We start from the raw sequence: 14,968 nt of genomic DNA, 5'->3' as shown, positions 1-14,968 counted from the left end.
CAGTACTACATAAATATATCTTTCTACCTTTAGTTTAGAAAAGATTATAGAGAAGCTAAAATTTGTTTCTGAAAAAGGAAAAAAAATCTTTCATATGTAATATATTGACCTCTGAAAGGCTATAGGGATATTTCACGAAATTCTCTAAGACAGTGAAATTTGTGAAAGTGTCTAGGATTCTGAGTGGGTTATGCTTAATTAGAAACATGACATGATTGTTTGGAATTTAAGTAAAGTTTTGCTCTTTTCCCCAGCCTTTGGAAAAAAGAGTTTCTTGGTGGTAGTGGGGCGAGCAGGTAGTAGATTGAAAGGAATAAAGCTATTACTCGTGCAGCATCTGTACTGGGGCAGGAAGAAGGTGAATAAAGAAGAAATTCTGATGGAGAGCCACTTATTTGACTAGAAACAGAAAAAAAGTGATGCTTTTAGCTGTGTTAATAAAGCCTCAAAAAGAAACTACCAATCAATTATCTCTTCTAAAGAAGGATGGGCCATCTAGGAAGTGTAGTGGATAGAACACAAGGACTTGCAAGCAGGAAGACCTGAATTCAAATTCTGCCTCAGATCCTTAATCGACTGTGTGAATCTGGGCGAGTCAGGCTCTCAACTTCAATTTCCTCATCTGTAAAATCAAGATAATAATATCATGAAACTTCTAGGATTTTTGTGAAGATCAAATGAAGATATACATATATGTATTATATATATATATATATATATGTATACATATATATGCTAGGGGCTCTATGTACATATACATACATATATACACACATATACATACATATATACATATGTACATATACATACACATGCATATATATACCTATGTATATATATGTATACATATATACGTGTTTTACAAACCATAAAATGCAATATAAATGCTAGCTGTTATGATAATGTTAGAAATTACTCTTTTTAAGTGAAAATTCAAAAGAATTTAATTGAAAGTATTATCTGGATTGTCCTCATGAAATCTAGTTTGGTTTTATTTCCTAAAATGCAAAATATATTTATTATTCATTTTACCTTAGGAACCTAATTTTATCTTAAACATAAGGGAAAAATAACTGGTAATAACAATAACAATAGCTAATGTTTGTATAGTGCTTTAAGGTTTGCAAAGCACTTTGCATATACTGGGTGTCTCATTTGTATTAGAATTAATCAGTATTAGTCTTTTTCCTGTTCTTGTTAATGAGAGCTGTTAATTTTAAGATGCCTAGAACTAGTAGCTAATTGAATATTTGGTTTTTGTTTTATGATGGAAGAAGAGAGATTTGTGTTCTAGTTTGTGGAGATAGAATGGTTACACTTACTACCTAGGTCTTTGGCAAGTCTCATAACTTCATAGTGCCTCAGTTTCTTCATCTGAAAAATGAAGGCATTTGGATTAGATGGGCTCTGTGGTGCCATCTACCTCTGCATTACAATCCTACGGTTTCAAAAGAATTGTCCTATATAGCCTACCTTAGTCTCTGCCACCAGTATGGTCACATAAATTGAGGAGGTAAATTATTAGGGTTTAGATTAAGATAGCTCAAAGAATATGAAGCTGTATTGATTTATTAAACTTATAATAAGGAACTATAGCTCAGAAAAAGTCCAAATGGGAGGTAGCATAATTTCTAACACAAGATGAAAATTTACACATATAAAAGTGCTAAACTTTTCTCTGATTGCTTTTAAAAGTTATTGTTTGTTCTAATGTCTTAAAATGAATTTGGAACATCAGTGACTTGTGCATTTTAATAGGGTTAGAGAATATATGTTCTGAATGTTTTAGCTATCAATATTTTTTATACTGCCTTTTTGGTCTTTATTTGCTATCTCTGTAATGACATCTGTGTAGCTGAAATCATTCTCCTCTACTTTGTGGCTGATTCTATACTGACAAGTCTTGACTTTGGCAAAGTATTGAAGTTATTGTCACTTGTTGCTTTCCCACCATCTGGAATGGCTGATTTTTGCTGTTCACTGGTGGCCTTACTGTCGTCCATTTGGTTTCCATTTCAGAGGTCTATTGCTAGCTGTAAAGCTGCTGGCTTTTTTTTTTTTTTTGCTGTGGCATGTGTATGTTGGTTTTTACTAAAAAATTTTTGATTCTTGCTATATATTTTCTAGCTTTCTTTATGCCATCTAGGCTATAATCTGTATATACATGCATTTTTCTCCTTTTTTAAAGCCCCAAATTATGACTTTTTATGCTAGGGGCTCTATTTCTGTTGAATTGTGAAAAAGTGAGAATCTTAGCAACCATACCAGAAGTTTTGAATTTTTTTCTTTTTTTAACCTTCCATTTCAGATGAGCTGAAGATCTAGGAATGAGGAAAGAACATCTGTCAAGTTATGGCTACAAGATCAACCAGATACAATCATTTTTCCAATAAAACTCAGAGACCTCTTCCCTTTCTCTTATTTAGCCAATAAAACAAAGCCTCTTATCCTACAAAACCAGAATAAGCATTGAAAGTACATTGCCTTCATCCCCTAGTAGATTTCTTACATAATAATGAAGAAAGTCAGAATTCTCTTAAGAAATCTATATGTTTTTTCTTCTTTCCAACTGATAGGTTATGGCAAGTCCAAAAGATCAAGAAGAACCTAAGAGTTTGGTCTTACCTCTGACTTTTTTGAAATGATGACAGAAGTCTACTTTTCGCTGTCTTTTAGTGATCTTTTTTTTTTTTTAAGCCAGTATACTCTGTACTTTTATAGGGCCAAGAGCCGGATGCCTAGAAAACATGGTGAAGTCCTCTTCATCTCCACCAAACCCACTCCTGCCAATAAATTTGGCTATAGCACCAGGAGATTGAGCTATTCCCTCCTTCTAGTGTCAGACACTTAAAAAAAATGATCGAAAGGATTGAGCCTTTCATCCAATTGTGAAGGATTTTCTTTTCAGTTCTTTCAACTTCAGTTATTCTCACTGTGATTTTTAAAATGTTTTCTTGGAAATGGCTTGTTCTTCTTGAAGTGAATTGTATAAGTCTGTGAACTTAGCAGTTCTTTGAAGAAGGTTTAATTTGTTTAGTAACAAATTTCATGACATATAATGAAGATGCTTTACAAAGGATTTAATTCATATTATACTTGATATCTTAGACCTTTCTTTCCAGATCTTCACTTGATGTCTTTATTTAGTGACATCTGAGTACATTCTCTTAGCAGTTTTTTTAAATGATCGCTGTTCTTGGTTTTTCTTCCATTCCTTAAATTCTTCCAAATTAGCAAACACAATGATACAATGGAATGAATTACTTTTCCGAGAATCATGAAGGTCATCTGTCTTATTTTTATACTCTTCAAAGTCAAGTGTAATTATCTTTCCTGGTGAGATGAAGGTGCCTTTGAAGTTGAATATTATTGATAGTGATGTAGACTGAGATATATCTCATTATGATGAAGGCTGAGGTAAAATAGGGAGGGTGTTCTTTTAATGCAGATTTTAACCCTTTTGCAGTATTAGTTTCTGAGCAAGAATTCCCTGAGTAGAGTTCTGCTTAGCCTTTCTCATTTTTGCACTATGGAAACATTTTAGTGACATGCCTGGTGGACTTCTCATTTCTAATAAAGTCAAATCATTAGCAGGAGTTTGAATTTCTTTCTGAATATCCTAAGTTAGTGATTCTCAAAATGTGATGTGCTGGTCAACATTTATCCTTATTGGGTGCATCAAAGGCAAGTCCAAAATATATGTTATGCAAAAAAAATTCAACTGATTGTTATATTTCATATTCAAACCTATATTTTAAAAAAGCTCAAAAACTCAGTACTTAGAAAGATTGTGACTTACAGTGTTTTTATTTTTTGGTTATTGCAGTGGAAAGCTGGAGCAAGTAGGGATAGGTGGTGCCTCAGATCATTTGTTGTGCCAGCACGGGTCGTGAATCAGATAGTATAGTATGATTATTTCACATATTAGTTTTGTTGGCCATTTTTGAGCTTTACACGGTTCTTAGAGGCTTAGAATCACATCTGATAACAGATCAAAAGGAATGGTTATGTAAAATGCTTTGTAAACTTTGAGGCACTATGTAAATGTCAGGTGATAATTTTAAAAATTCTCCTATAGTTCTAGAATTAGTTCTCATTCTTTTCTAACATATTCTCTAATTTCAAACCTCTTCTAGAAATGCAATTCTCTCTGTGTTCTGTTTACTTCAAAATTAGCAGTATTAAAATACTATATGCTCTCATTTTCCCTAAAGTTATAATTCATGAATGCTAATGTTTTTAACTAAATTCTGTTGGCTGTATACACACACACACACACACACATACATATATATGCATATATATGTATATATTTGCTAAGGATAGATAGTAGAAATCACAAGTGTACAATTTCTGTTCACTTGATGATTTGTAGATGAAAATCGAGATTAATAACTTTCCCTTAAATATGAATGGATTCTCTATTATATAGCTTTGTAATAAGTAAGTTAATCTTGAGTGCAAGCCACATGATTATGTTTGAATAAAAGTTCATTTTTTCACATGTAAGCTATGTTGCCAACATTTGCACAGGTTTAGAAATCAACTTCCTGTTTATATGCCCTGTAGTTTTATGCCTTTTAAAAAACTGCTAACCACCATGGCCAACAAAAGAAATGACTTCCTGCACTTTTTCTTTTTTGCAAATCTATTTAAACTGTGCATCTTTGAATGTAATTTTTCTATTGGAACTTTGTAACATTTAGTTATTCAGTGTCTGTGAGCACACAGAATTGCACTGAATGGTTCACCACTTTGGACCTCAGTTTTGCCCTCTTTAAAATGAAGGGGTTGGATTAGATGACCCCTAAAATCTGTTTTCAAGCTCTATATCCATGATTGCATGAATTATCTTTGTATTTTAGTTAAGAAATGCATTGATGCTCCATGAATGTCAAATCTTGTGAGAGAGATTACTAAGGTATTTTAACCACTAAATGTTTAATTATTTTAGCTTATAATCACCTGAAACTTTCTTTTAAATAATGTTGTTATTGACTTGAGGAATTTGATAAACTTTTTTCACATATAGCTAGTAAAAAGTTTGACTTGTATTTTCATTTAACAAATTAGCAATGAAATAAAGATTTTACATTGTCTTCCATATTTTGAGTACTGTTGAACTGTACTATAAGTTGGATATTAGGTTATTCTGGATGCATGTAGTTTAGTGGTTTCCAATGTGTGTTTTTCCACAAACCCCTTTCCATCTTTCCTTTCCCCCACAAAAATGTGTTGTGAAACTAGGGTAACTTAAATTACTGTACATAACATTCTTTAAAATGTACTGCTTAAGGCTCCACTAAAGAATCTTTCACATGAACTCTTTGGACCACTGGCAAATTCCCAAGTAGTTTGCCAACCACTAAGTGGGAACCAAAAAATAGTGTATACCTTCTGGTGCCATCACCCTAATTTTTGACACACACACACACACACACACACACACACACACATATTTCAACTCATTCAGACTGTCTCATCTTGTGTCATGTTTGTACATTTCTTTTCTCTCTAAAACATATGCCCATGAGTCTGGAGATCTCTCTCTCAGTTTTTGGGTACCACTGATACTCAACATGTAATCCTCATGAATTTCCCTAGGAATTTCAGAGGTGTGTGTGTGTGTGTGTGTGTATACACACACACAGACACAGACACACATATAATTTGTATGACTTTGGACCTTAGTTTAGCCCTTTGTGAAATGAAGGGGTTGGATTACATGGCCCTTAAAATCTGTCTTCCAGCTCTAAGTCTTCAATCCTTCCATGAATTATCTCTGTGATTTGGTTGAGTTGCATTAATGCACTGTGGATGTTTAATCTTGTGACAGAGGGGTTACTAAGTTTTTTATTTTAACCATTAAATGTTTGGTTCTACTGGTTTATAATCAATTGGAAGTTTTCTCTGAAAGAATGTTATTCACTTAATATATGTATGTATGTGTGTATATACAGTTATCTACGTATATATTTCCCTATGGTTTCAAATTTTTTGAAAATTGTACATTAATTGTAAAACAAATAGGTTTGGGAACCTTTTCTCTATGAATCTTAACTATCTCATGATTTTGATTTAACAAAATTCCCGGGGAGAAGGAATATATCCCTATGTTTTCACAACATAGTGGCTCTGTTTGAAGGTAGGAATAGGCTTAAATAGTAAAGAAAGGAAAACAAGAACTAATTTCTCAGGCCCTATTCTTGTGGATACCAGGAATGTTCCCCTCCTGAATTTTCACCCAGTTGAAATCTGGTAAAACCTAGACATGTGATTGGGTAGCTATTTTTGGTGCATATATGAATAAAAACACATCAAGATGGGTTCCTTTATGCAAGTAATAGAAGCTTTTTTGGAAAAAAAATTCTATACATGTCTTAAAGTACTATAAGGACAGGGACCTGGACTAGTCCTGTGGTTTCATGGATACAAAGAACTCCCAAGTGAGAACACTCTCTCCACAAATGCAGGTTGGTACTTTCTCTGAAATTATAGTCTTAGAGAGTTGCCTGGGGATTTTGAGAGGGTGAGTGACCTGTCCAGGGTCACACAACCAGTATGTATCTTCTTCCTAGTGTCAAACTCTGGTCTGACCAGCGGTTTCTAACTGCCCCCAAGAAAACCAACACATAGTCCAGCAGTTTCCCACCATCCCTGTTCTGGGAATACCTGGCAAAGCTAACCCTAGGACATTTCTACAACCTTCTTTCTGCAGCTCAACTGTTTTGTGTATACAGACTATATGCCCTCCTGCTTTTTCAGAAAACTCTGACTTATAAGAACCCCCTTTCTCCCCTTCCTTCCAGGGCATCCTTATCTGAATAAGGCATTGTGTTTTTCCCAAATTTCAATTCCTCAACCCCGATTAAATGCTAAACTTTATTTACTGATTACCTAGTTGGTCTGAGTTTTTCTAGGTTGACATTAGCTCCAAAGCTCAACTCTATCCACTATGTCATGCTGCCATGACAATATATCTTTATTAATTCAGATGATCCTGCTTAAGAATTTGCTGTAATTCAGTCAGAGACTAGACTGAAGTTTTTATTTGAACCATTAAAAAAAATCTGTAGGTCAAATTACAAATATGTATAACTGGTTTAACTTAGAGAGAACATTGTCTTTTGTATACAGTAGGTGCTTATTTTCTGTGTATTTCACATTATTCCTATCTAAAAGTGAGTCCAGAAACTTTCAGATGCCAAATAGTCTTACTTCTCTTATTAGCCTCCCTTATGTACACTTGGAAACAATGAAATATCTATCTATCTATCTATCTATCTATCTATCTATCTATCTATCTATCTATCTATCAATTTAGACTCTTTATTAATCAAACTTGTTCTCCCTGCCAAGGAGTTTCAATTGTTGAAAAGCATTCAGAGCAGTTTTATCTGTGGGTAAGGAAATTAAGTTTCATTTAATCAAAAATGACTTTTAAAATTAATTCACAAACAACAAAAACAAGCCTTTCTATTAGCACTAAAACAAACAGATCATTCAGATTGAGAAAGCTAGTTTTGACACTGGTTTGATTGATTGCTTCATGTGTTCATTCTTTCAGAAGATCCAGAGAATGTCAATATGGAGAGTCATCATGGAGCCAACACAGAGCCTCCTGGTAAGAGAAAAGACAAATTTGGAGAAATTGTGAAGTATTCTATATCTTTTTTTTTAAAGCTCACCATATGGAAAATTATCTATATCTTGAGTCTCCTGATAAGAAAATAGTTTCATTGTATGTCTTTCTACTATTTAAAGTAATCCTAATATATCTCATGCCATTACTAGGTTGTAAACTCCTTGAAGTTAGGGACTATCATTTTTCATCTTTGACCTTTGAAACTAGCACATTACTTTGCAGGTAGGAATCATAGGATTTTAGAGAAGTAAAGGGATCTTAGAGGCCTTGTAGTAGCATCATTTCTTTTTATAGATGAGAAAAATAAGGCTGAGCAAAGTAATTCACTCAAGGTCACACAAATGGCAATAGAACTGAAATTTAAAGCAGTTTCTTTGATGCCCAAGTAATTGCTTTTTCTCAAGACCATGAGCTCATGTCAATGACATTTATTGAATTCAGGTCCTATGTGTAATTCAATTAAAAATAATCCTGGAAAAGATTATTTACCAAATGGACTGCTCCTTTAAAATGCATCTGATTTGCCATTTTCTTATGAAGATTATCCATTAATCAAGCAATAATCGATAAGCATTATTAAGTGCGTACTGTGTGACAGGTACTGGGCTAGGTGTTAGGGATACAAGTGCAAAGAATGAAACAATCTCTGACTGAAAGGAGCTGATATTTTTAAATTTTCATTTATTTTATTTTTAATTTATGAAATAAAACAAGCATTTCCATAAGTAGAAAAAAAAGGTGATTGCACATGAAATTGCAAATCTATAATGTACAACTTGCTATTCCTTTTAAATATATAATAATGTTATCATATAACTTTCTTTCTTTCCTTCCCCCCTCACTGTAGAGATGGCTACAATTAGACACAAATATATGTGTGTGTGTGTGTGTGTGTGTGTGTGTGTGTGTGTATAAAATCATTCCATACATACTTCTATTTATCAGTTCTTTCTCTAGATGCAGATAATGTCTTGCTTTCCTAGGTCTTTTGTAGTTAATTTGGGTATTTATAATAGTTAAAATGACTTAGTCATTCAAAGTTGTTCTTAAAACAACATTGTTGTTACAATATACAGTGTTCTTGGTTCTGCTCATCTCTCTCTTCATTTTTTCGTGCAAGTCTTTTTCCATGTTTTTCTGAGATCATCGAGCTCATTATTTCTTATAACATAGTAGTATTCCATTACAATAGTAGACCACAACTTGTTCAGCCATTCTCCAAATGATGGGCATCCCACACAATTTCCATTTCTTTGCCACCACAAAGAGAGCAGCTATAAATATTTCAGAAAATATAGGTTCTATTCCTTTTTCTCCAACCATCTTTGGAAATAGACCTAGTAGTGGTATTGCTAGGTCAAAGGGTAAAGGCATTTTAATAACTCTTTGGGTGTAATTCCAGATTGCTCTCCAAAATTGTTGGATCATCTCACAGATCCACCAACAGTGAATTAGGGTCCCAATTTTTCCACATCCCCTCCAACATTTGCTGCTTTCCCCTTCAAATATTTTAACCAACTGATAGCTGCGAAATAGTATCTCAATGTTGTTTTAATTTGCATTTATCTAATCAATAATGAGCAATTTTTTCAAAGAGAGTTCTTAGAGGCTAGGTAAGGTTCTGGGCTGAGTGAGTACAGGAGCCCCTGAGACATAAGTTGATTCGGATAGAAGGACTGATCACTTGGGCATTGGATGACTGAGATTTTTTGTAACATTTAGTGTAGGGCTCTAAATATGCTGATAATATATACTAGCTGCCATAGTAGTAGTAATAGCTATAGTAGCAGTTGTAGTAGACATAGAAGGAAGAGTAGAAGCAAGAGTTGTAGCAGTAATAATGATTTAACATTTATGTAGCATCTATTATGTGCCAGGTGTTATGCTAATTACCTTACACATCTTACTCATTTGATCCTCACCACAACCCTGAAAAGTCAGTGGTATTATTACCTCCATTTTATGGTTGAGGAGACTGAAGAAAATGACTTGTCCAAGGTGACACAGCTAGTAAGTGTCTCTGGCAGGACTTGAACTTAGACGCTCCTGACTCCAGGCCCAGGGCTCTATCTACTTCTCTACTTAGCTACCATTTGATTTCATGTTTAAATAAGAGACTAGATCACTTTAGAAGAATGCTGTAGTTTCCAGTGGATTTTTCACAAAATGAAACACTGAACTGTCACCGTCTACCTTAATCTTCTTAGTATGATTGTGCGTGAAGATTTGTTTTCATGTTTAATTTTTTTTTCTTTCATTAAAAATATGGCAAGACCACTTAAATATTCATGCTACTTTTCTCTGACAAAAGCATTCTATAATAAAAAAATAACTGTGCCCTTAGCACATATATTTTCAAGCTTATATACTGAATTGACCCATTTGTAAGAAAAATAGGTTTAATACACAAAGGTTTAAGCAAATGTCATCAGGTTGTGTTCTTCCCTCAAGACTCAGCTCAAATGATACAAGATGTCTTTCCTGGACTCCCCTAATATGAGTGTCTTCCCTTAGAAATCACCTCTGATTTACCTAGCATACTGCCTTATGAGTCACTTTTTGATTTTACTTCTGCTACCTTTCATAACAATCTTTTATAATTTTTTAAAGTCCTGAATACTTTTCTCCTCAAGTAGGTCCCATTATCTTTTTTGTTGATAATCTGGAGTAGAGTACCAGGCCTGGAACCAGGAAGACTCATCTTCCTAAATTCATATCTATCTCCAGACACTTCCTAGCTGTGTGACCTTGGGCAAGTCACTGAACCCTGTTTGCCTCAGTTTCTTTATCTATAAAATGAGCTGAAGAAGGAAATGGCAAACCACTCCAGTAGCTTTGCTAAGAAAACTATACATGGGGTCACAAAGAGTTGGACACAACTGAAAAAAAAATGACTAAGCAACAAAATAGTTCCTATATATGGTTTTTGGTGCATAGAGGGTTTTCTTGGCTACATGTTTTCATTTTTACTTTGAGTTATAGGGAAATAATAGTATACCTTAGCGCCTTTGTCAGGTACTCATTCGTGGCAACATAGTATAAAAGAATGGATTGAGGACTGGACTAGGAGTAAAAATACCTAGTTTTAAATCCTAACTCTTTAACCTTGGACAAGTTACTTAGAATCCCCAAGTTTCCATCTATATATTTTTAAAATAGTGGGATATAGAGACCAGACTCAATGATCTCCAAAGTACTGACCAGCTCTAATATTCTATTCTATTGTGATAGTAATTTACAGCATTATTTTAATTTTTATTTGCAATCTTGATTTAGAATGAATATAATATAATAGCAGTAGCTCAAGGTAAGATGTAATTCAATTACATGTCTAAAACTTCAAGCTTTTAAGACCTGAAAAATATATATAACTAAGCAAATTTTTTCAAGAAAAATGACACAAAATTAGAGACTATTTAATTTTTTATTTTACCTCCAGTGCCTAAGATTCATGCTTCTTGATCGGTTCACCCTCTTCTGTTCCATTCTTCACTATATTTGTGACTTTATCTTGTATTGACATTAACCAAACTTGTTTTCTTGATCTACTGTTTTTCACTTTCTACTTTTGCCTATTTAGCTCATCTATCAAGGCCTTTCACTTTTTTTAGAAAACATTTTAAAATGAATATAGTGAAGATGTTGTGCGTAGTGTGTGTTTTGGGAGATACCAATAAAAATATTTGTCTTTTCTTTTTTCTAGTGCAACGAACGCTCCTGCAGAAATAGTCTTATTCTGAGTGAGAAAATAAAGATGAACATGACTGGATTAGACTGCTTGCCTGCCTGAAACAACATACCTTAGAGGGCAGGAGTTACAAAACTGCATGAAAATTAATTCCATTGTGTTGTTTGTGAATTTAAAAACATTTAAAAACACCTCTTGGGAAGTGGTCTGTCCTGTACAACATGTGATTAATTAGTTATCATTTAAAATGTCTCCATTTTAAGAGTAAGGAAAAATTATTCAAAGTGAAATTGAATCCCTTATCCAATATGTAAAAAATATTAGGTTTTTAATGGTTCTCACCTCTATGTAAAGAAATAAGGAAATCAGAAAATGGTTACCTTCTATTCATTAGCATACATTCATGATTATTTTAAAATTATATAGAAATTAAACATCAGTAAATAAGGAACTCACTGATCAATTTGGGAGATACATCTCCAAGACACTCCCGCAGAATTAATTTTCTGAAATCTTTTGCTATCAGAGTAATACCTAAATAGGAAAATATGCCATTTTTTTGAATTACCTATGGTTTCATAACTTTGAAGATGGATTTAGAACAATTACAGAAGTTAATATGCTGAATTTCACCTTTTTGAGGCTTTGAGAGACATAAGAAACTTAGTGAACTCATCAGCTCCCATGAATTGAATTATCTGTGTGTTGATGATTTCCAGATGTATAAATCCAGTCCTAAATCACAATCCCACATCACCAATTACCTTTGGACATCTTGAACTGAATGTCCCATAAACATTTCAAACTAAATATGTCCAAAACAGAACTCATTACCTTTCCTCCCCAGATCTCCACTTTCCAAATTTCCCTTATTGCTGTTGAATTTACCACCATCCTCCCAGTCACTCAGGCTTGCAGTTTCTCTACTGTTCTATATTTCTTTCTCCCACTTTTCACATATAACCAAACCATTGCCACCCCCCCCTCCATTTCTCATTTATATTCTTCTCACTCTTATAGCCACCATTCTAATTCAGGCTTTCATCATCTCTCACCTAGACTATTGGAATAGCCTTTTAACTGCTCTATCGGGTTTTCCCATTTTAATCTGTGGTCTGCTCAGCTGCCAGTGATTTTCTTAACAAGCAGGTCTGACCACATCACACCCACTCTACCCTCCCTCACCACGCACACACCTCAATAAAATCTAGTGGCTCCCTATTACCTTCAGGATCAAATTTAAAATCTTGTTTTGCATTTAAATCTCTTGATAAACTATTCCCTTCCTGTCTTTCTGGTTTTTATACTTCACTGTCCTTCAGTCATTCTCTAACCTACCTATGTTGTCCAACATTATTGTTCCTTACACAGCACTCCATCTCAAACCTCTTTGCCCTTGAACTCTCTGCCCCCTCTCCCCATGCCTGGAATGGCCACCTTCTTCAACCTTAGGATTGTTTTTTTTTTTTTTTGGCTTCCTTCAAGACTAAGCTCAAATTCCACCCTCTGCAGGATGGCTTTCCTGGTTCTCTTCCCTGCCTTCCCTCCTTCCTCCCACATATCTTCTACATACCTATCTATTTAGATCTTGTCTCCCCTGTTAAAATATCCCCCTTGAGTGCAGGGACTGTTTTTTACCTTTCTTTGCATCATTAGTACTTAAGGTTACTTCCCCCCTTCTCTCCTTTCCTTTTATCTCCCTCTTTCTTTTCCTTTATTCCCTAAATGTAATTGGGCCAGATCATAAGAATACAATGATACCTAGGTATAATTCTTGTAAAGTATGTCCTAGATACAACTGTTAAAAAGTTTGATGAATTCATGCAGTTTTACAAAATGAGTTAATCATTCAATGTGAACATTGGTATTGGATGAAGTTGTTTATATTTATGCTTTATGTCATACAGTAACCCATTTAAAACTTTCTAAAAGTATGGGACAAATTGAATTTTTCAGTTTTTACCCCCTTACTAAACATAAACCTGTGAACATTAAAATGCAATAATGTCAAGTTATTCATTCAGAACAAAGCTTTAAATGTATTTTTAGGATGTTTGAAAAGTTTCAGAGGATTTTAATAGTCTATTTTTTTTTAATTGCCAAGGTCAATAAACTTTTCTACATTTGGAAAAAAAATTAGGATTTTTCAGTGTATTATTGCTATTTTCACTGTATTCCTGGTAGGGTCCACGTAATGGGAAGTTCTTACAATGCCATTCATGATAAGATTGCAGTGTGTTTTACACTTAATGTAACCCCTGGTGGTTAATGTTATTTATGCTCTCTCATGTCAGATATCACCAATAAAATTCACACTCCTCCTCATGTGAATACAGGTATATTATAACCAGACCAATAGGTAATAATATTGTTGTTTGTTGTTCTGTCACGTCAGTCATGTTTGACTCTTCATGACCCCATTTGGGGTTTTCTTGGCAAAGATACTGGAGTGGTTTGCCATTTCCTTCTCCAGCTCATTTTACAGATAAGGAAACCGAGCCAAACAGCGTTCAATCACTTGCCCAGGGTCACACAGCTAGTCGGTATCTGAGATGGAATTTGAAGTTAGGAGGATGAGTCTTTCTGATTCCAACCCCAGCGTTCTATCTACTGTACCACCTAGAAGCCGGATTAGTAGAAAGAACATTGGATGTAGAGTCAGAAGACCTAAGCGTATTGCTTGGCTTTGCTACTTACTAGTTACATAATTTTGGATAAATCATTTCAGCTTTCTATTATGAAAGGATGTTGAGATCGATGATAGATGAATTTCCTTTTGGTTTTAAATCTTAGGAATTATTTTCATTTAAAATCATCTCTTGTTAGGATGAGACCAGTGTATAAGTATATATTGATATTGGTTCTAGAGCCCTTCCATTCCTTATTCCAGCTAAATTCATACACTTTTGCTATTACTAGGTCACTTGCTATATCTGGCTTTTTTACAAGGATGCTCACATCCAAGTGCTTGTCAATGACCAAGACCTGACTACCATTACCCACACATTTCCACTAGTCTTGGTTTTGAGTAATTGCTACTGAATGGGTAGGTGAAAGAAGTTCATTTCCAAGGTATTCATGATGAGAATTATTCTAGGGTGTGTTTTTTGCCTTTGAATTATCCCTTCCATGGGGCAGCTAGGTGGCACAGTAGATAGAGCACCGGCCCTGAAGTCAGGAGGATCTGAGTTCAAATCCGGCCTCAGCCAAACACTTGACACTTACTAGCTGTGTGACCCCAGGCAAGTCACTTAAACCCAATTGCCTAAAAAAAAAAAAAAAGAAAATAGAAAAAGAATTATCCCTTCCACATTCTATACAACTTCATAATTTTGAATGTGGGAAATAGGGAAAATAAATGAGACCATTTGTTACTTAGTGTTATCAGGTACTTGCTGCCACGAACCTCATTGAAATTCAGTGTCCTAACATTAAGTAACATCCTCTACATCAGTTGTCCTTAGCTTTTAGCTAACAAAAATGTTACCTATCTATGAATGGGTGATATCAAACAAACCTAATTTCTGCAAGGCTTTGACTTACATTGTATCTTTTCTCAGTTGTGAATCTGTCGTATTTCTGACCAAATCATATGCATTGTCTTGTTTTTCAATAAAAATATTCATAAAATCCTA

At 34.3% G+C, this 14,968-nt stretch overlaps 1 protein-coding gene across 1 annotated transcript in view; it reads left to right on the top strand.

The window, feature by feature from the left end:
* CD99 (CD99 molecule (Xg blood group)) overlaps window positions 1-14,968 on the top strand; it is a 56,598-nt gene extending 41,630 nt beyond the window's left edge. Inside the window, 2 exon segments of the mRNA XM_078146188.1 lie at window positions 7,568-7,624; window positions 11,349-14,968. Coding sequence (XP_078002314.1) covers window positions 7,568-7,624; window positions 11,349-11,374 — 83 coding nt within the window. The 3' untranslated portion in view covers window positions 11,375-14,968.

This window comes from Phascolarctos cinereus, unplaced genomic scaffold (assembly GCF_003287225.1).
Source record: "Phascolarctos cinereus isolate Bilbo 61053 unplaced genomic scaffold, phaCin_HiC Scaffold_726;HRSCAF=1367, whole genome shotgun sequence".
NCBI lineage: Eukaryota > Metazoa > Chordata > Mammalia > Diprotodontia > Phascolarctidae > Phascolarctos > Phascolarctos cinereus.
Note: the sequence above shows the minus strand (reverse complement) of the source record. Positions and strands in the feature narration are given on the sequence as shown.